We start from the raw sequence: 19,464 nt of genomic DNA, 5'->3' as shown, positions 1-19,464 counted from the left end.
GTAAGATACAGTAAAATATAAATAGAAAATAATCACATAAAACATGAAGAAATGGTGTGACATTAATAAAAGGCCTTTTTTCTCAAATCCAAAGTGTGGAACTTGTACATGTAAATGAGCATAATCGCATATTGGCATTGTTTATGTAATTAGTCTTTCTGCACTACAGGTTTAACTAATGATTCAAAAGATTTTCCTTCCTCTGCCAGCCTCACTTCTTCAAGGAGGGAGTTGCAAAGTCAAGGTGCCAAGAGCAAAACCTCTACAGATCTTCAAGTCAGTTCCCTGACTGAAGATCTGAGGCTGCTTAGCATTTCATCAATCTAACACGGAGCTAAATCATGGAGGGCTTTACAAGTACTCTTGAAATCTGCCCTAAAACTGAAAACCAGTGGAGAGGCTAAAACAGGAGTGTAGAGATCCTTCCTTTTTTAATACACGTGTGTTTGTGGCTGATCTGTGCTCATGTTTTAAATCTATTTTGGCCAAGCTTGTGTATGTTCTCGTTTATTTTTTCATTCACGCTGGTCTAACAGTACATCTGTCAATATTTTTAGTCCCAGCAGCCTCTGGAGGATCTGGACGCTCAGCTGAGGAGAGCACTGAGTCCAGAGACTGTTCCTGTGAGCTCTCACACACAGGTAAACACACATGTTGACACTTTAGTCCAGTCACTTGGACTAACAGAGTGTATCAGTTCAGTGGGGTGGCTCAATTTTAACCCATTTTCTCCTCTTTCTGTGCTGAACACAGGCCTCTCATGGTGGTGTGCCTTCAGTGGGACAAACAAGTATGTCCATTAGATTTAAATAGTCGATTAATCTACTGTATGTACTGTGTCTTTTGTCTAAAATATGTATATATATCATCTGTCTTCCAGTTCCCTTCTCTCTTGAGGAAGAAGCTGCGTCCTCCAAAGCTCCTCCTCCTACAGGTGGAATTAAATTGGGAAGATTTCAGGTAAAAGCTTCATAAATAAGGGTGACATGATAAATATACACTGGATTACTGGATTCCAGAGCATAGAAGTCAAATTATGATATCTGCTTTTGATTTTAAAAGTACAAGGTGTATATATGACATTGTGCAGAAATTTGTGGACTCGATCTGGAATTTTAACAAGTACAGTGAAGGAAAATCTTGTCTTTCCTGCCTGCTCAGGTCTCTCTGGCTCCTGAAGGACCGGCTGTCCAGCGTCCGGCTTGCACTGAATCTTCCTCCACCACCTCCTCCACCTCATCTTCCTCCTCGTCATCCTCTAGTCTCTCCAGCCCGGAGAACACATTGCACAAAGATTCCTCGACTCCTCTGAGAGGCGGAGGAGAAGGACAAAGAGGAGACGTTGTGGATGGACCCCCTCAAAGGACTCCCGGAGGATCCCACCAGCCCTCACCTTTTACCTCCCCATGTCCATCCCCCAAACCCACCACCACCATCGGACGCTTCCAGGTATTCCCTCTTTCTAACCTGTTAGTTTCGTCTGCCTTCTTTGGACCTTTCCTACATTCTTCCTTCCCTCGTCTTGCCATCTTTGTTCATCCCACCTTCCATTTATTGATTACTTCATTCAGTATTCACTCTTTCGTTTCAGGTCACCACCAGCGCTGAAGCCCGTGTAGGTCGCTTCTCGGTCAGTCGCGCCCAGGAGCAGAGCCTCGAGTCCAGGCAGAGTCCACCTCCACCTGCTGCCCAGGCTGCCAACGGACCCAGCGATCCCGGCCACATTCTGACCCCAGACTCCACGCACAAAGCCTCCCTGCCCAGTCTGAACAACAACTCCTTCAATAACTGCTACATGAGCAGCGACAACGACTCAGAGTTTGAGGATGAAGACTTCAAACGGGAAGTCAACCGCCTCAGAGAAAAGTAAGTTATCCCCTCTTCGTATAAATGTCACACAAAAGACGATTCAGTTTTCCTCTTCGCTGCTCTGTCCATCTTCCTCTTCTTTAATAACTGTTTTGAAGAGCTAATTTTTGCTGCCTTCTTTAGTCTATTTTTTCCTTTTCCCCTCCAGAATGAGGTTAACCACCCACTTTGCTTCATTACTTTTATTTCTCTTTCATCTTTTCTTGAAATAAGATGCTCAGTGCTTCCTAGGAAACTAGGTCCTCCTCCTCCTGTTCTCTCTCCCTTCTTGTTATTCTTTCTTGCTTTAGCCTGTCAGTACTTTATTCCTTAAATATTTTATCGCCCCTCTGCACCATCAGGCACATGCGTGAAATTCAGGCCCTCCATTCACGCCAGAAGGAGGAAATAGACAGTCTGTTCACCAGGCTGGGAAAGGTAACACATCAACATTACATTATATGCTACATTATGTTATAAACAGCATCACATACAGCAGAAAACAGCCATTCATCTTTGGTTCAGGTTCCTCCAGCTGCAGTGATCCCTCCAGTTATAGCCTTGACTGGCAGGAGGAGACGACCGGCCAAAAGCAAGTCATCAAAATCGTCCAGAACCAGCTCCACGCATGGCAGCAAGAGTCCATTACAGCCAGGTAGGCTCACGTTTAAACATTTATAATAAAGGCTCAGTTCATCAAAATTTTAAAAAACACACGCTTTCTCGCTTGGCTTAGTAGTACAAAGTCATGCAGATACTTTAGGATTCATCCCTCCACTTACAGTACAACAGAGGTGAATGGAATCTCTTATTTGGTGGCATTGATGACATTAAAAATGACATTTTAAATATACAACACTATCCTGGAAGCATATAAACAGAAGTGAGTAACTGAAGGTGTTTGTAGTTTTCAGATTGTGCCACAATCAAATTAAAAATCATTTTTCTCCAATACTTTATTGTCAACAACTGGGGATAACCTGGTACTGCAAAGATGCTGTTTAACAAATAATTATCACAAATTTAATTCCATTCACTTCACTAAAACCTAGACAAACTAAACCAAAAATATCAAGTGGAAAAGCACTATCAGAGAAAGAAAAATGTGTTTTTTTTCTGTAATTTGGTTGAACTGACTCTTTAAACCTGCATCAACAGACAGTCAACAGTAATACTCACCATAGCCCTGAACCCTCAGTCCACTACAGCCTGAATGGTCAATGACATTTACTCTAACGTCACACCCTCTCTGTGTTTATGCATCTGTGTGCACATATATGTGTGTGTGTGTGTGTGTGTGTTTATCTGCTTGGTTACACGTACCTGTGGGTGAACGCTGAATCAGGCTCGGAGCTGGAAAATTTCTGACAGCTTTCCCCGTCTGTGTTTTTCTCTGTGTGTGTCTTGGGGTGTCTGTGTAAATGTCTGGGGGGTCGATGGGTCTCTTTATCTGTCCATCATCTTTATGTGTGTTTACGTTGTGCTTTCTGTGTTGGTTCCCGCCCTGTCCTCTCCTGCCCATGCCTTGTGCTATCTCCAGGCAGCACTTTATCCGCCCAGAGCGTCCCGACTATGTACCCCGGCCAGCTGGCTCTGTTAGCCCCAGGAGGACTAGCCGATTCAGCCAGCAGCACTCTGCTCCAGCCTCTCAAACCCTCCCCCTCCAGCGACAACCTGTGTTCGGCCTATACCAGCGAGGCGGCGCTCTCTGTGCCCAGCCTGTGTGCTCCCACCCCAGGTAGGAACGACACCGAGAGCTCCAGGCTGCAGCAGGCCTCATCACAACCCCATGACTTCAAAAATTCTGAATTTACACTAACAGGTCATTGTTTGTCTGCATGCACAGGAAGACACAAGCATGCAGTCGGTTTGTCTTCACTCCCTCACGTCTTTCTTCTCTCTTTGTAGAACAGTGTGATGCTAACTCACTGTTAACATCTTTTCTGTGGATTCTTGAATTGTGTCTCTTTTCTCCCCTCTCATCTATTCCTCCTCTGCCTTCCTCCTGTCATGTCTTCATTTTCTTTCCTTTCATGCTCATCACCTGTGTCTAAATCTCTCTGTACTCTCCTTCTCTGTTTCCTCACCTTCTTCTCTCCTCCTTCTCCTCCCTTCCTCCCTCTCTTCAGGCTGTGTAAAGTTCAGCTGGGGTTCGGAGCGTTTGGCCTTCAAGCCTGGCGGCAGGAGGACGCGCTTTCTGAGTACGCCCTGCTTGGCTCTTTGTGTGTAACGCTTTATTTCTTTGCTCTTCTCTTTTACTTACTTTGGTTCTATTTGTTTTACTCCTATATCCGTCAAGTCATGGTCATCCTGTCTTCCTGTGGGGTTTTTCTTCTTTGGTGGAGGAAGACCCTCTGCTTGAGATATCAACAGTGTCCTGCAGAAATCTGCTGAACACGCTCCTATTTAAAGACACTTTACACAAGTATTTTAGTACTTTGCTTAAAATGACGAGCCAAGCCACATTTTTATCCTAAATCAAATCCATTCTCAATCTGCTTATTGCTGTTTAATTTACTGTGGTACAAACATCATTATAGTGTATGTTTGGAAATGTAAGAAAACAATGGTTTGTAGAAAAGTAGAAAATCAGAGATATGAGCTTGCTGCAGGACACAAAATGTTAAGACAATGATAGTGATAGTTTAGATTCTTACATAAGTTTCTTTCTTTCTTTCTTTCAACATAGTCTTCCAAGTCATCTCTTAACATCACATTTATCGCTGACCTTGCGTATTTTTGACTGCAGGGAATAATCTAATCACTGTTTAATCATAGGAAGCACACAGAAAATTCTTCACTGTCTGTAGGTACACTGCAAAAAGCTGTGGAAACAAAGCACAGAGACTCAAAGTTGAAAAATGAAAGAGCCGTTCTGGTCATAACCTAGGAGATTTACTGTTGCTTAGTAATCTGATGCTAGAAAAATATTGCAGTATCCTTCTGTTAGAAATAATACTATTCCCCATTTCATTAATGCTGGTACTTTAAGCATGCCAGTGTTTAAGTAGAAGCTGTATTTCCTGTGAATTTCCTCGATGTGCAACAGCACGACTGCTTCCACTCTCTACAGTCATAGTTTGCAAAAACAAAAGGAATGGGTGCAAAAATAAGTGCTTTTGCCAACTGTCCACAGATTGTCCACAAAATCAACTTATTTCACTTACAGCCGACACATAGCTGATAGCCTATCTGCAGAAGTGCTTTCCGTATGCAGACCAAGGAAGCAAAGCATTTCCCCAACAGACATCCCAGCTTGTTCTAAGGAATCAAAGAGTGACAGGTTAGCTAATGTAACAGATACATAAAGAAAATGATCCTGCGTCCTCAGATAAAGTCAAACGGGTGTGATTAATTTTGTGTAAAATAAAGCTGTTGCACCATCAGAGTTTGATGAGGCAATTATGGGTGATGATAACTGTTTTCGTTGAGTTACCTTTCTAGATTATGTACCAATGTGGCCAACATGTCTGTATGCAAATGCAGCATTCATATCAGTTAACTCACGTTACTGCTAGCTGTTGAAATCAGTCATACACACGTGTGCAGATTAACAGCACCAGTTATAATAATCAAAGTAATTCCCACAGAAAAAGCTCAAATGTAAAGGTACTGTTGGGTCTTATCTCTCCAAAGTTTTAAGCTTTTATTAAGCTGCAGTGTGACATGTGAAGGTGGAGAGACGTGAACATGGAAAGAGCTAAACTTCATAAAGAATTCTTCTAGTTCTGGTGGAATAATAAAACGTATGAAACACAATGGTGCAGTAATTCCTCCCTGCTGTGTTCTGACTCCTTATCACATCCTCCACTGCCTTGCATTGACACTGTCCAAAGATTTCCTGTTTTTCTTTTTTTAATCAATGGAAAAATTATATCATCTGTTATACTATTACTTTAGGTTTTTGCTGTGGTATTGCTTCATATTGATATACACTACCGTTCAAAAGTTTGGGTCACAAAGAAATGTCCTTATTTTTGAAAAAAAAAGCAATTTTTTTCAATGAAGATAACATTAAATTAATCACAAATCCAGTCTAGACATTGTTAATGTGGTAAATGACTATTCTAGCTGGAAATGGCTGATTTTTAATAGAATCTCTCCATAGGGGTACAGAGGAACATTACCAGCAACCATCACTCCTGTGTTCTAATGCTACATTGTGTTAGCTAATGGTGTTGAAAGGCTAATTGATGATTAGAAAACCCTTGTGCAGTTATGTTAGCACATGAATAAAAGTGTGAGTTTTATTGGAAAACATGAAATTGTCTGGATGACCCCAAACTTTTGAACGGTAGTTTATGTGAGCACAGAGAGCGGGAGAGAAGCACACAGATAAAACACTTCAGAGCTTAGCTTACACTGAAGCACAACACGTGGCAGTGAAACAAATAAAACCCAATCAGCACTTGTTTATTGTGTTGGCTAATGGTGTTGAAAGGCTAATTGATGATTAGAAAACCCTTGTGCAGTTACGTTAGCACATGAATAAAAGTGTTTTCATGGAAAACATGAAATTGTCTGGGTGACCCCAAACTTTTGAACGGTAGTGTATTTAGGCAGATATTGTATCAAAGTCTTAACTTGGGTTTTCTTACAGAACTACATGTGCCTTTTACAAATCAGCAGCTGTTGTTTTGACATAAAAACTCAATGTATCAACGCAACAACAGTGTCTGGGCCTCTTATCTTAGTTATAACCCTCATGATTTGTGTTCTGGCAACAAACACGGTTACTGGTGGTAACAGCAAATGCAGTTTAATACTGCAGAAAGCAGCTGCTGTTAGAAATAAAACAGATGATCAGCTGGTGTATCTGTTGACAGCGCAACCAAACAAACTCATGCCGCTGTAGTAAAATCAGGCTTTTTCCCCTTAATGCCACGAGCAACCATGGTCTGATTTAACACCGCAAATGGCACAAGTGCAGCTTTCCACATGACAGCGGGGCACAGTGAGAGGTTGATTATCCTGCTGAGGACTTGGAGTTGTGCATCAATGTCCCCTGCAGCTCTTCATCCTACACCTCACTGTCGCTGCTCTTTCCAGTTGCACAAATTCCATCACCGCCTGCTGTATTTAAAGCAGACCCAGTGACAAAAACAAAATGTAGAAAATGATCAGTGTTTTATTTTATGAAAATCTTAAGGATTACACATTTATTTATAAAAATGAAAATATGAGGAAATCGAGTCCTTCAGAAAGCCGGTGAATGGTGGGAAAAATGCTTCATCACAGCAGCTAAAATGCACACTGTGCTGTACATTTACATTGTAACCATTTAACTAATCCGTGGTGAACTGTTAACTAGCATTGTTCGACTTGGTCCATACAGTACATTTCCACTAATACGTTAGAGATAGATGATACAGTTTTTAATTCCTGACCACTTCCAGTTTTAACGTTTGTCTTCGTTAAATAAAGCAGACTAACAAGGAAGGACAAGTTGTGACCTGATGACTTGAGCTTTCTGTCACACAGTTTTGTTTTGTAATAGGAAATGTATTATTTTTTAATTAAACTTAATTAATTGATTAGACAATTTCAGTTCTGTTCCTTTATAATTTCCCCATAATGAAGAAAGTGTTGAAATGTTTTGTGCTTGATGAAGGGAAGTTTATGAATGCCTGATTGAACCCTCTGCAGCTCAAACCTTTTCTCTCCCCTCCTTTATTCCCCTTCCTCACTGGTTGTCCTCACCTCCTGTCTCCCCCACCTGTCCCCCCCCCCGCCACCACACCACCAGGAGGGGAGAGAGACAGACCTGGGTCTTAGTGGTCGTAACCTCCTCTTGTTCTTTAACAAATTGGTATAAAACTGGTGGTAATGGTTGATAGAAGCTGCTTTGCTTCCCTTCACTCTGTTTAATTCAAACCTGAGATGTGGGCAGCAATTCATACATCGCTTTGATTTGTATGTATCTTATGTTGGACCCAGTTCTGGCACCTGTGAGCTGTAGAGAGGACTCAGAAGCAGATGTTGGCTACCCAAAAGCATCTTAAAGCTACAGCGCACAGAAAAGACGAATCTGGTGGCATCGCATTGTTGTTGAAAGCATGAAAGCGAAGCGGCGTTAAGAGCTTCTAACTGCTCTGTTTCTTCTCCACTAACTGTCAACCAAGCGGGCTTCAGTTCGGCGTCTGTGCTTCCTCAAAAGGCTGCTAATGTATCTTGGCCTTGTCAAAAAACCCCATCTTTGCTCAGTTGTTTGTTTGGATAAAGGTGGAAACCTTGTGACTTGGCATAAGCCTTTCTGGAACATGACAGCACTCCTTGCACTCTATTACAGGGTTTTAAGATGTTTCTGGGCAGCTCAACCCCAAAGTCTTGCCTATTGACTCCTCCAAGTTGAACTAATCACACTCGGATGCATTGTGTTGTGGTTGTCGGGTGTTTTGTGGGCGGGGTCTAACTCTGACTCTCTCCCAATCCTCCCAATTGTTGTCTTCCGGCCGCACAGGGAAGATGGTGAAAAAAGTCTGCCCCTGCAACCAGCTCTGTAGTAACTATCTCTCTTTTTGGTCTTTCCTCCCTCCATCCCTCCTTCCATCCTCCTCCTCCATCCTTGCACTCGCTCTCCAACGCTTCCTCTCCCCCTCTGATGCCCCGTAGAAGTTCACCTCCTGCCTCAGATTTGAGATCAGTTCAGTTATTTCAGCTGCTGAAGATGAACTGTGCAGATTCAGTTTTTGGGCGAAGGACTGAAATGACTGAAATGACCAGCATGCGACTGCAAGCTCTCCCACACAAACACATCTGAAGACACACTAACTCGCCCGTACAGATGTTTGCCACTCTGCCCTCCCCTCTTTTCCTCTCCTCCTTCATCACAGCTTGCAGTTCAGACTACATTTACCAGAATTCCATGCTGCTGCAGTCAGTCATGACTCAGCAGCTCCTCATTATTATTTTCCTCCATTTTGTTTAGCATGACATGACAGTTTTTGTCAGACCAACTGTCTGATTCATTTATTTCCCTGCATATTATGTCTTTTCTCATATAATTAATGATCTAAACAAATCATGTAGATGTTACTGCCGGCAGGGCTTTGGGTTCATTGTCTCTCCACAGGAAATCCATGTTTTTATTATGTGGATTTGACGTACTGTGCATCAAGAGAATAATGATAAAGCAAGAAAACAAGTTGGGACAATTACAAATTTAAGATAAATTGCAATTATTCACTGTTGATCTATATACTTTCTCTGTTATTGGTCTAAATTATTGGATAAAACTATATATTTATGTCTCATTTATTCCCAGGGGTCAGGTTTTGAATGCAACAAAACCTTTTATTCTAGATATTTTAAGTATTTTATTCTTTGCTTAAATCAGAACTAATAGAGGGTTTTTAGTGTCCCAAAACAAACAGCTCAGGTAATAATCTAAGGCACTAAGATGAAAAACTACATTCATAGAACACAGTTAAGGTCTCATATGATATTTAACATGTATTTAGTCTTTAACAGTCCCTATATATTCATGCAGGAGGCCTGGCCAGTTTGCAGTGTGTGATTTTCTTTTTCCTGCCATGGATAAGTTTGATGCTGTGCGAATAAAAACAATAGCATACAAGCTGCTGCTACAGAGCTTTAGTGCCACCTAGCGGTCAAGAAATGAATTAATGGGCAGCTGCAGGACTCTGGCTTCTGTCATTTTTAAGGAGAATGCTGCTTTATAGATTGCTTGGTGTGTCACTGATCTCCATTTTATCATATGAGAAACACAAGCAGGCTTCATATCATAATTTGACTCTTTTGTCATCATTATTTCCATCAATAAAACTAAACAAATCAAATCTATAACCATAACATGCCCTAAAACTCTGACCTGTCTGACCTTTACAAGGGTCTACATTCACATTCATTCAGATAACATCACTTCTGTGTCATCTTTTAGCCAATATCTCACATTTTTTGCCTTTTTCTGTCTCGTCTCTCCTCACAGGGACTAACAGCACCAACGCAGTGAGCGGTTCAGGTGGTTTGGGTCAGAGCCAGGGGGGTTCTCAGTGTCTGCCACCCAACATGTCGGCCCCCCACCAGAGGAAAGGAACCTTCACCGACGACCTCCACAAGCTGGTGGACAACTGGGCCCGAGACGCCATGAACCTCTCACAGGTTTCCCAGCGTTTTATGATTCATCTCACCATATCAGAAGTTGTTATGACACAGAACAGGTTCTTTCAACAATGACTCACCGGCTCCCTGTAATTTGTTTAAAAAGACGGCTAGAGGAAAGAATCTAAAACCTAATGTGTTGTAAGCAAAAGTGGTCGGCGGCATAAACAAACCTCAGCCGAGGCCTTCTGGCATGTGGTTGCTTTCAAAACATCTATTAGGTTCTGTGTCCATTTGGCACATCAAGTGTTTAGATTTTCAGTAACTCTGCAATCCTGTTTTTTCTTTCATACAACAAGCAGAACATTAGCTGATGTTGACCACAGCAGATCTTTGTTGTTGTCTGGTGATCAGCAGCAGCAGTTGACTGCGGCTCAGGTTTTTGTTGCTAAGTTAAGTCATCAATAAGTCTGTTAACTGGTAAACATTTCTCACTTTTGTTTAACTCTCTGAAACCCAAGGCAAGTCTGAGAATTTCTTCACTCCTGTCATGTTTTTACTCACTATGGGCTCATTTTTCTCTGCAATATAAAGTCCTGCATCTCTATCGAAACAGCACCACTATGACTAGACATAGGGAGAGCTCAAAAATGTTTTCTGTGCAGCGTGAAACAGTTAAAATGCCACAAATCATACAAAAGAAGGGCATTTTTTCAGCTGCCTACAAAGTGTTACTAACACTGGACCAAAATGTTGATCCTACATGTTACATACTTAACATTTTTAATTAGTTTCCATTCTATTCTGTGTGAACACAGCCTGCAGTTCATCCTAGCTTAGCTGAAAAGTTCCTGAATTTTTGTCATTTCACTGTTTATCAAAGCTGACTCACCAGTGACATCGCTGTTGCAATGAGGAGCAGGAGATTTTCAGTTTGTTACAAAATCTGATTACTTAAAACTGTATGTTTTACCAACTTTTTAAAATGATTCATGTAGAATAAAATGGTTTTAATGGAATTTAAGCTTTAACCTTAGATTTAGTCATCTTTTTAATAGCGCTGGGCAACAGTTAGAATTTTTTAATCGCGATTAATTGCATGATTTTCTGCAATTAATCCATTAATCGTGAAGTGGTCAAACACAAAAAGTACACAGCTGGGACTGACTGTGCAGAAGACTTTTTAGTCTGAAGTCCATGTCTGTACTTCTTTTTTTTTTGGGCTTTAATATATACGGCAGTGGACAGTGACAGGAAACGTGGAGAGAAGAGCAAATGGCCGTGGGACGCACTTGAATCCATGACCGCTGCATTAATAATGCGTTAACTTTCCCAGCCCTACTTTTTAGAAGATATGGCAGATCACAAATCAAGAAAAATCTAAAAAGTTGAAATCCACAGATTATTTCTGTGCTTGTGATAAATGTTGTAATTGAAACTATTTTTTAAAGAAACAGTCTTTTCAAAGCCACCTGCGGGGTTTCAGAGAGTTAAATACATTTACACTACCATTCAAAAGTTTGGGGTCACTTAGAAATGTCCTTATTTTTGAAACAAAAGCAGTTATTTTCAATGAAGATGACATTAAATTAATCAGTCTAGACGTAGTTAATGTGGTAAATGACTATTCTACCTGGAATCAGCTGATTTTTAATGGAATATCTCCATAGGGGTACAGAGGAACATTTCCAGCAACCATCACTCCTGTGTTCTAATGCTACATTGTGTTAGCTAATGGTGTTGAAAGGCTCATTGATGATTTAGAAAACCCTTGTGAAATTAAGTTATGTTATGAACAAAAGTGTGATTTTTCATGGAAAACATGAAATTGTCTGGGTGACCCCAAACTTTTGAACAGTAGTGTATATGACCAAATGTCCGTATTTAATGATGCTGAACTGATCCAACACAACAACATATTACACGGACTTCACGGCAGGCTCTCGTATATAATTGAAAACAACCAGTAGATTAATTCAGGTATTAGTTGCAGTCTTACTTCATTAATTAGAATACAGGTTTTTTTTACTATGTTTCCTGCTTGACTGCAACACTAATGAATGTTGTTCCACACTACTGCTAAAAATTGTTCACCTTTCTTTCTGTGAAGTGAAAAGTGATAATTGTTAACCATATCCCACTACTAAAGTTTTTTCTTTACAAGCAGATAATTTCAAAAATGATGATTTGTCATGGTTATTGTTCTGTTCTCTTTTTTAGGGTAAGAGGAGTGCCAAACAGCTGCAGCAGGCCCCAGCACAGGGACACAGCTACGAGGTTAGCATAAAGCACACTTCCTCACATCGTTTCTGGACCCTCCATTGCTTCTATCCTGTAATAACATCAAATGATTCCAGTGTTCTGTTACTTATTCAATCATTTGATTAAACACAACTTTATTTGGATCATGTGCCCTGTAAGTACAGTATGAATTTAAAAAGATAAAATCTGATTATAATGGAGGTCCTCTCCCTGTAGATAGACCTACAGGTTAAGTTATTACTTTACAAGCTGCCTAATTTGATTAGATATTACAAAATCTTGAACAAATTGACCAGTTATTTAATAAGTGAAAGCAGCTGACATGAGGAAAACCTGGGACTTTGCATGTCTGAGACTCCAGGTTTAGTGTCTGCTCTGCTGGGTTGCTAATGTAGCCTCACATCACATATCAATGGTTTTCAGCTTTTTATTCGCATTGAATTTTAAGAAGCATGAATTTCTGCAGGTTGCACAGTGGCTTGGTGGTTAGCACTTTTGCCTTGCAGCTAGAAGATCCCTGGTTTGCGTCCCAGCCTTCCCGGGATCTTTCTGCATAGAGTTTACATGTTCTCCCTGTGCATGTGGGGGTTTTCTCCTCCCACAGTCCAAAACATACTGAGGTTAATTGGTGACTCTAAATTGTCTGTAGGTGTGATTGTGATTGTTTGTCTCTATATGTAGCCCTGCGATGGATGTCTCCTGCCTTCACCCTAAGTCAGCTCTCATAGGCTCCAGCCCCCCACAACCCTAATGAGGATTAAGTGGTGTATAGATAATAGATGAATGGATGAATTTCTGCCTTTAATCAATAATCAACAGTCACTCCTTCCTGTACATGAGAGCTACCTACCAGATAGAAATGGAAACAAATATCAGTTTAGAAAGATATTTACTTGTAATAAATGCATTTATTATTACCTCTAAGTATTTACATTTTAATAAAAGGTCCTCTCTCTTCCCTCCTGCAGGTGATCCAGTCAGCCAGTCTGGGCAGGAAATACTCGGCTCCCAGTCAGCTATGTCCCAGCAGCATAGGTGGTTCAGCCCACCTCCCTACGAACCCCACCACCGCTACCTCTCTGGCCACCCGCAAGGGCTCCTTATGCCACCCTCCTGCCTCCTCCACTCCACAACAGCCCCCCCAGTTCATCCACTACACCCCCACCGCTGCTTATAGCGCGCAGTGGTCCGGTCCAGCTCATAGCCTGTCAACCCCCCACCAGGCTCCAACGCAGCCTCTGCTGGTCAGTACCTCCCAGCCCCTGGGCCCCTACCCCACCCCACAGGGCCAGATTCCCGGGCAGGGGCCGCTGCAGGCTTTCCATCTGACCAACACTCTGCAGAAGTCAGTCAGCAACCCAGGAGGACCCAACCTGAGGACCACGTAGTGTTTGGAGCGAGGGCTGGTGTGAATCACCGCCCGACTGGACTGGTGTGGAGCGGGTCGACTGGAGAGAACAGAGGAACTGAAGGAGACTTTGAAACGTTGGAAGCCGTTCGAGAGGAGAGAAGAAATCAGGAAATGCAACCTCAGCTCTGCTTCCATCACTGTGTGAGAAGCCGTCACAGACACACGATCTCCCTCTCTGCTGTGGGCTCGTGACAGCTCGCCAAACCATCAAGGATAAAGGAAAAGACTCGTTAGTGCAATGTTAAAACGGCCAAAGAGGTTCTGACAGGGTGCAGGATTGTTGTCAGCGCCTGTTTTTGCGTGTGCGGTGTTGTTTGTGGGCACTTTCGGCTGGGTCGCACTTGTTGCATTTCATGCTCTACACTGAGTGCGTGCATGACGGGGCAGCAGTTATTAGCTGAATGGTGGTGGGAAGACATTACATCAGGCTGAGGAGGAGGAAGAGGAGGAGTGTGGTGGCCAGCTTTTACAAAACCTTTGCCCTTCTGTCCACACAGTTCCTCTTACTAACTTCTTACTGGTACAGATTTTAGTGGGAAGAGCTGGTTGTTGCCTCTGTGTTGCTATCTGTGTGTATCGGTCTTTGCAGCACAGCAGCCTTCTTTGATTGACATTACAGCATATTGCAGACTTAGAATGAGTTTAAAAAAAAAAACCTCTCAAAGATGACAGAAACATGCAAAAATGCAGCATTTCCATTAAATTAAAGGAGGAAACTGGTGGACAGTGAGCTGAGCGTGGCCTTGCTGGATCAAACAGAGGAAAGATGCACATAAAAGCTTTGATATCAGGTAAAAGCAGAAAAGATGAGGGTTTATTATCCATTAAAAGCACAAAGAACAAATCATACTGAGAATAGGTGTAGCCCAGCACTTGGTGGGGTTGTGACTCGACAGCTTCTCCTCTGTTACCTTCTGTGTCTTGTTTTTTTTTTTCCCCCTCGATCTGACAAACTATTCAAACAGACAGAGAGAGATGGAGGAAGGAAAGCGGTTGAAGAGGAGTGTGAGTATTAAATAACAGACGCCTCATCTGTTTCCTGTTACACTGCTTACTTTAGGAAGGTCCGTTGACGCAGCGCTGACTGATGCTCCCAACGCCTCCTCGCGAATCACGACTCCACCTCTTCCTCCATCGCTCTCTTCGCCTCTCTGTTGCCATTTGAAGCAATAACAGCAGAAAACCTTTCAGAGGACGGAAAAAAAAACAACAACAAACGCCCGAACATGAGAGAACTCAGCATGAAAAAGTGGCCTTGTTATCAGAGTAGTATCAGAGTCCTTGTACAGTTTGTCTGTTTATTTTCTAGAATGTCAGCGATGATGATTCCATTTTGTTGTTCATTTTGGTTTGGTTTGTTTTTTTTTTTTTTTTGCTTGCTGCCCCCAGCTAACAATCTGACACACACACACACACACACACACACACACACACACACACACACACACACACACACACACACACACATACACACACAATGCATTAGACATTCATATAAATACACACACTTGCAGACACACACAGTCATGTAAATACACTCACATAGCAGCTGTTTAACCGTCTTAGACTAATAGATTATGCCTCAGTTTTCTTAGTGTCATGATTGGGTTGGATTTCAACATTTGGGGGTTGAAATGACGGCAATGTACATTTATTATCATAATTATTGTTGTTGATGATTATTATTCTATTTAAAAAGAAACAAAAACAAAAATGTGTTCTGTCAATGGACCTGTTCTACGTGCACATCGGCGTCTGATGTGGAGACACTGTGATTATTGTTGTTTGTTCTTAGCAAATGTTGTTGGACGACATTAGTTTTAGGGGTTGAAATGTCACAAATTTAAAGAGAAAAAAAATGAAAAACACAAAAAGCATACAGAGAACAGTTTGGGGTCCTTTCGCTTTCAATTCAGTCTCCTTTTTTGCATCAAAATGTGAAAATTGAACACCCCTCTTTTTCAATACACGTCCTTCCATCCATTTATTAAGGACATACTTCAGAACCAATGCCTTACCTACAACTAAACGACTGCAGTTTCAGCTCAACTTTACAACTGATTGAATTGAAAGTCGAAACTGACCTCCAAGTATAAAGACAAAAACCGGAGTGAACGGCAGGATAGTTGATATTTAGATAATAAAGTAAAGCTAGCTATTTTTTTCTTAATACAGTACTTATATATCAGACACTTTAAATAGCCCTCCTCTTCCCTTTCTCCCCTGGTTTTGTTAGATGAATGTGAATGTATAAACCAATGGTGTCCATTTAAATGTACTTGAAAAACAAAAAAACTTGTCTTTTATTTTTCGCTGTCTTCGCTTCTCCTGACCCCTCTGCCGCCCTTAGAGCCTCCGCTGAACGCTGGAGGTATTTACTAGTGCCTTGCATCCTTCCTGTTGCTTCTCCGTTGGGGGTCTTGGGTTAAAGTAGGCACATTTGATCAGAAGTGTGCAGAATATCGAGGTGTCACTTTGGAGTTAGATTGTAATGACGGCATGTGTGTGCTGAGGTTGGTTTGAGGTTCATTCTCTTGAGTGTTTTTTCTGCAAAGTGCAAAAAAAAATCTGAACTCACTCCTTCCGTTGGATATAAATTTATCTCTAAAAAACCTGAACTGACCTGATAGGAAGGTGAATTGACTCCTCAAGCCGAGAAGATTGACCTCTGAAGATTAGAAAAGGCTACAGTTTGACATCAGTGTTGTTTCTGTTGCTGTATTTTCTCAGTTTTAAGGAGGGAGTTATTGACAATTGTATCTGAAGCTTGGACCACTCTATACTTAAGAGGCGCTGACCTGAGTGCAGCATACAGTCAGGAGAGGATGGCATACAGATTGTGTAATAAAGCAAGATCCATTTTTGAGTTTTCTGTGAAATTAGCTCAAATCAAATGTAGAGCCCAACAAATTCATTCTTACAATATTGGCCTGTCTTTGATAAATCTGATATAAAAACTTTCCTTTCCAGAAGATAAGAATGAAAACTTTTCTGTAGATGATTTAGAATCAGTGTCATTACATGGTTTGTCCAGCAGACCAGCTAAGACTCCGTTATTTTCAGTATTCTCTGCGTTGTCTGCAGCACATGTAGCAGAGCAGGTGGTGGTGCGGAGTCAAGTGTTGTAAGTTGCTAACTAGTTTTTGAAATGCATTGCTGGGAGTTAGTAAAAATGGCACCATAATTTCGCCTTTTTGGTATAACTCCAGCATACTGCATGTATGTATTTAAACAATATATGAATTTCTTGCTCCCAAAAATCAGTGTCGGCAACAAAAATCCAATATCTGTTGAGTTCTACTCCTGTAGTTAGCACTAAAATCTCACGTGAGCCATGATTTCCAACTCTGCTGTCAGCTGAAGGGTGTTTTGGTGGGAATGTTCTGATCAAAAAGTCCATTTAGGTTGTGAAATAGTATCAGAGGCCAACTTTAATATCTGTATAAAACCCCGGTTTTATACCCAATTTTTTTTTCAATCAACAAACAATAAATTCACCGTAGAAACGGCAAATAAACAGCAGTCAGTGTTTGAAAGAAACAATGATTGTATGGGTGTGGTTTGACAGCAGATTTAGATTTAATGTCACTACATCCTTCAACATTATCCTGATTGGTTTACTTAAAAACCGTACAAACCAGTGAGATAAAACCACAGAAAGAAAGCAAATACAGAAATGTGTCATGTAAAATGACCAAAGCTGGCTTTAAATAGAGTTTTTACGTAATAACCCACCACTAATGGTTAGAAAAAGTGTTGGCAGCGGCATAAACGTGTTTAGGCTTCAGTGATGCACAACCTTTCTATCAGCCAGTATTGTCGTTGGACTTTTATACCACTTGAAATAATGGTATCGAAGCGGCATGCTTGAGAATTAAACAGGATTTATTCCTAGAAACGACTTTGTAGACCAAAAATTGAAGCTTTAACATACATTTGAATGTGAAGGCATCGCGGCGTTGGTGGTTGAAAAGACGGAGTTGATTGTGATAATGGATCCAAGGCCTTTGACACCCTCTTCTGTTTTCTTCTTTTCATCTGCAAATGAATCACATCTGGTACAAACTTCACTCAAACAAATCTTTTTTTTTTTTTTTGCTTTTGCCGGTTTATTTGTGATATTTCTTCATTTCTCTTGGATGATGATGCAACATTTTTACTACTAGGCGAGTTTGGTTGAAGCTGTGAATAATCATTGAGCCACTTTGCTTTAGTTCTGGTTCTGTCAAACCTCTGACTCAGTGCCATTTACATCAGCGCTAACAAGAAAACAATATATTTATCTGCTTTTACTCACTGGAGCTGTTTGGGATTTTCACTTTGCAACTTGCACAAGCCTCAAAAGATTTCCATGTTTGAAGCTTGATAACATTTTATTGTCTCTATACCACATAATTATCTTCTGTGCGATCGCTTGCAATGCAATATTAATACAGTGACAGTATACTGTCATGCTCTGAGGGTTTAGTTGTGAAGTTTTAGTGGAGGAATCATTGTGAAAGAGTTTCCAGTACAACAAATTTCCTGAAAAGTGGGAAAGTCAGATTCTGTTTCTGGTGACACGAACACAGTGTAGCATTTTAACTCACCTTCATTTGAAATTCAGTTTCTGTTTTCCACTTTTTGCCTGTTCAGGACTCGTTGACCCTTTATGCTTCCTCCTGTTGAAGTGCCCACATTTAGAAAAAAAAAAAGCCTTTCAGTGCACCAACAAACACAGATTCACTGCATCTCTCGCTGTTTTACGTCGCCTGCTCCTGTGAAATGATGTCTTTACTGTGGCAACAGTTTGTCAGACTGTTACTGATTTATTTTTTTCCAACTGGCTGATTTTGTTTTCTGGTCTGTCTGATGCTCTCACACATTTTACTTCACACTCGTTTTATGTGCCGTTATAATGTTTCTAACAGCACCTAATTTAATTCAGTGATTTCCTTTTTTCTGTATCGTGGTTGACATTGTACAAAAGTGGTTGGATTTAAATAAATAAAGTGGATGAATGAATGAAAGAAAAAAAATACATGTACGGGAGTCATCGGCAGCCTTTAACGGTATGTTTTGCACTAAGTATAGAGTGTTCAAGCTTCATATTAAAAACAAAACTTTGCGCTTTGCGCTACAATACATTGAAATTTGTTACTTTATTTGTAAAAACTTAATAAATAAAAGTTGTTTAAATGAATAACAGTGGCTGGACTTTTCTGCAGCATTTGATTTCCTCTGCTGCTTGTTCTGTTTTCATGTCTGTCTTTGTAACAGGCTGCAGATCATCATGGAGCAGAACAGTTTACACACCTAAAGGTAACAAATAATTGAGGTGTAGGGGTGCGCAGACAATATTTCATGACCTAGTGATCATTTTGTAATATTTTAAGTTTCTGAGATGTGTTTTTAGACTCCTGATGTCTGCATGTTCATCCTTTTATACACTACTGTTCAAAAGTTTGGGGTCACTCAGACAATTTCATGTTTTCCATGAAAACTCACACTTTTATTCATGTGCTAACATAATTGCACAAGTTTTCTAATCATCAATTAGCCTTATCAACACCCCTATGTAGATATTCCATTAAAAATCAACTTTACCAGAGTAACAATGTCTAGACTATATTTCTGATTCATTTAATGTGATTTTCATTGAAAAAAAAGTTTCTTTCAAAAATAAGGACATTTCTAAGTGACCCCAAACTTTTGAATGGTAGTGTAAATACAACACCATCACTGAGGTGTTTTTATTTGAAATGATCACTCTTATTTTACATTTGAGCTACATTCAAACCCATAGCCAGCTACAGTTAAGCCCAAAATTCTTCATATCTTTGTCAATTTTTGATTTATGGAGAATTTTTATATAACCGATAGTCTTCTTCTGGCTGGAAATG

At 40.8% G+C, this 19,464-nt stretch overlaps 1 protein-coding gene across 18 annotated transcripts in view; it reads left to right on the top strand.

Annotated features, from left to right (window-relative positions):
• wnk1b (WNK lysine deficient protein kinase 1b) overlaps positions 1-18,767 on the top strand; it is a 122,777-nt gene extending 104,010 nt beyond the window's left edge. For 11 of the 18 annotated variants that reach the window (XM_035950148.2, XM_023274624.3, XM_035950142.2 and 8 more), the window contains 13 exons: positions 558-641; positions 754-790; positions 881-960; positions 1,162-1,449; positions 1,592-1,866; positions 2,211-2,286; positions 2,374-2,503; positions 3,389-3,586; positions 3,978-4,070; positions 8,309-8,350; positions 9,797-9,969; positions 12,130-12,186; positions 13,140-18,767. In XM_035950148.2, coding sequence (XP_035806041.2) covers positions 558-641; positions 754-790; positions 881-960; positions 1,162-1,449; positions 1,592-1,866; positions 2,211-2,286; positions 2,374-2,503; positions 3,389-3,586; positions 3,978-4,070; positions 8,309-8,350; positions 9,797-9,969; positions 12,130-12,186; positions 13,140-13,559 — 1,953 coding nt within the window. In that variant the 3' untranslated portion in view covers positions 13,560-18,767. Of the gene's footprint in view, positions 1-557; positions 642-753; positions 791-880; positions 961-1,161; positions 1,450-1,591; positions 1,867-2,210; positions 2,287-2,373; positions 2,504-3,193; positions 3,587-3,977; positions 4,071-4,147; positions 5,608-8,308; positions 8,351-9,796; positions 9,970-12,129; positions 12,187-13,139 lie in introns of those variants that run through there. The other 7 variants (XM_035950136.2, XM_035950139.2, XM_035950137.2 and 4 more) reach the window with 7 other exon arrangements.
• Positions 18,768-19,464: the final 697 nt, after the last annotated feature.

Source organism: Amphiprion ocellaris, chromosome 21 (genome assembly GCF_022539595.1).
Source record: "Amphiprion ocellaris isolate individual 3 ecotype Okinawa chromosome 21, ASM2253959v1, whole genome shotgun sequence".
NCBI lineage: Eukaryota > Metazoa > Chordata > Actinopteri > Pomacentridae > Amphiprion > Amphiprion ocellaris.
This window is presented reverse-complemented; position numbering and strand designations above follow the sequence as displayed.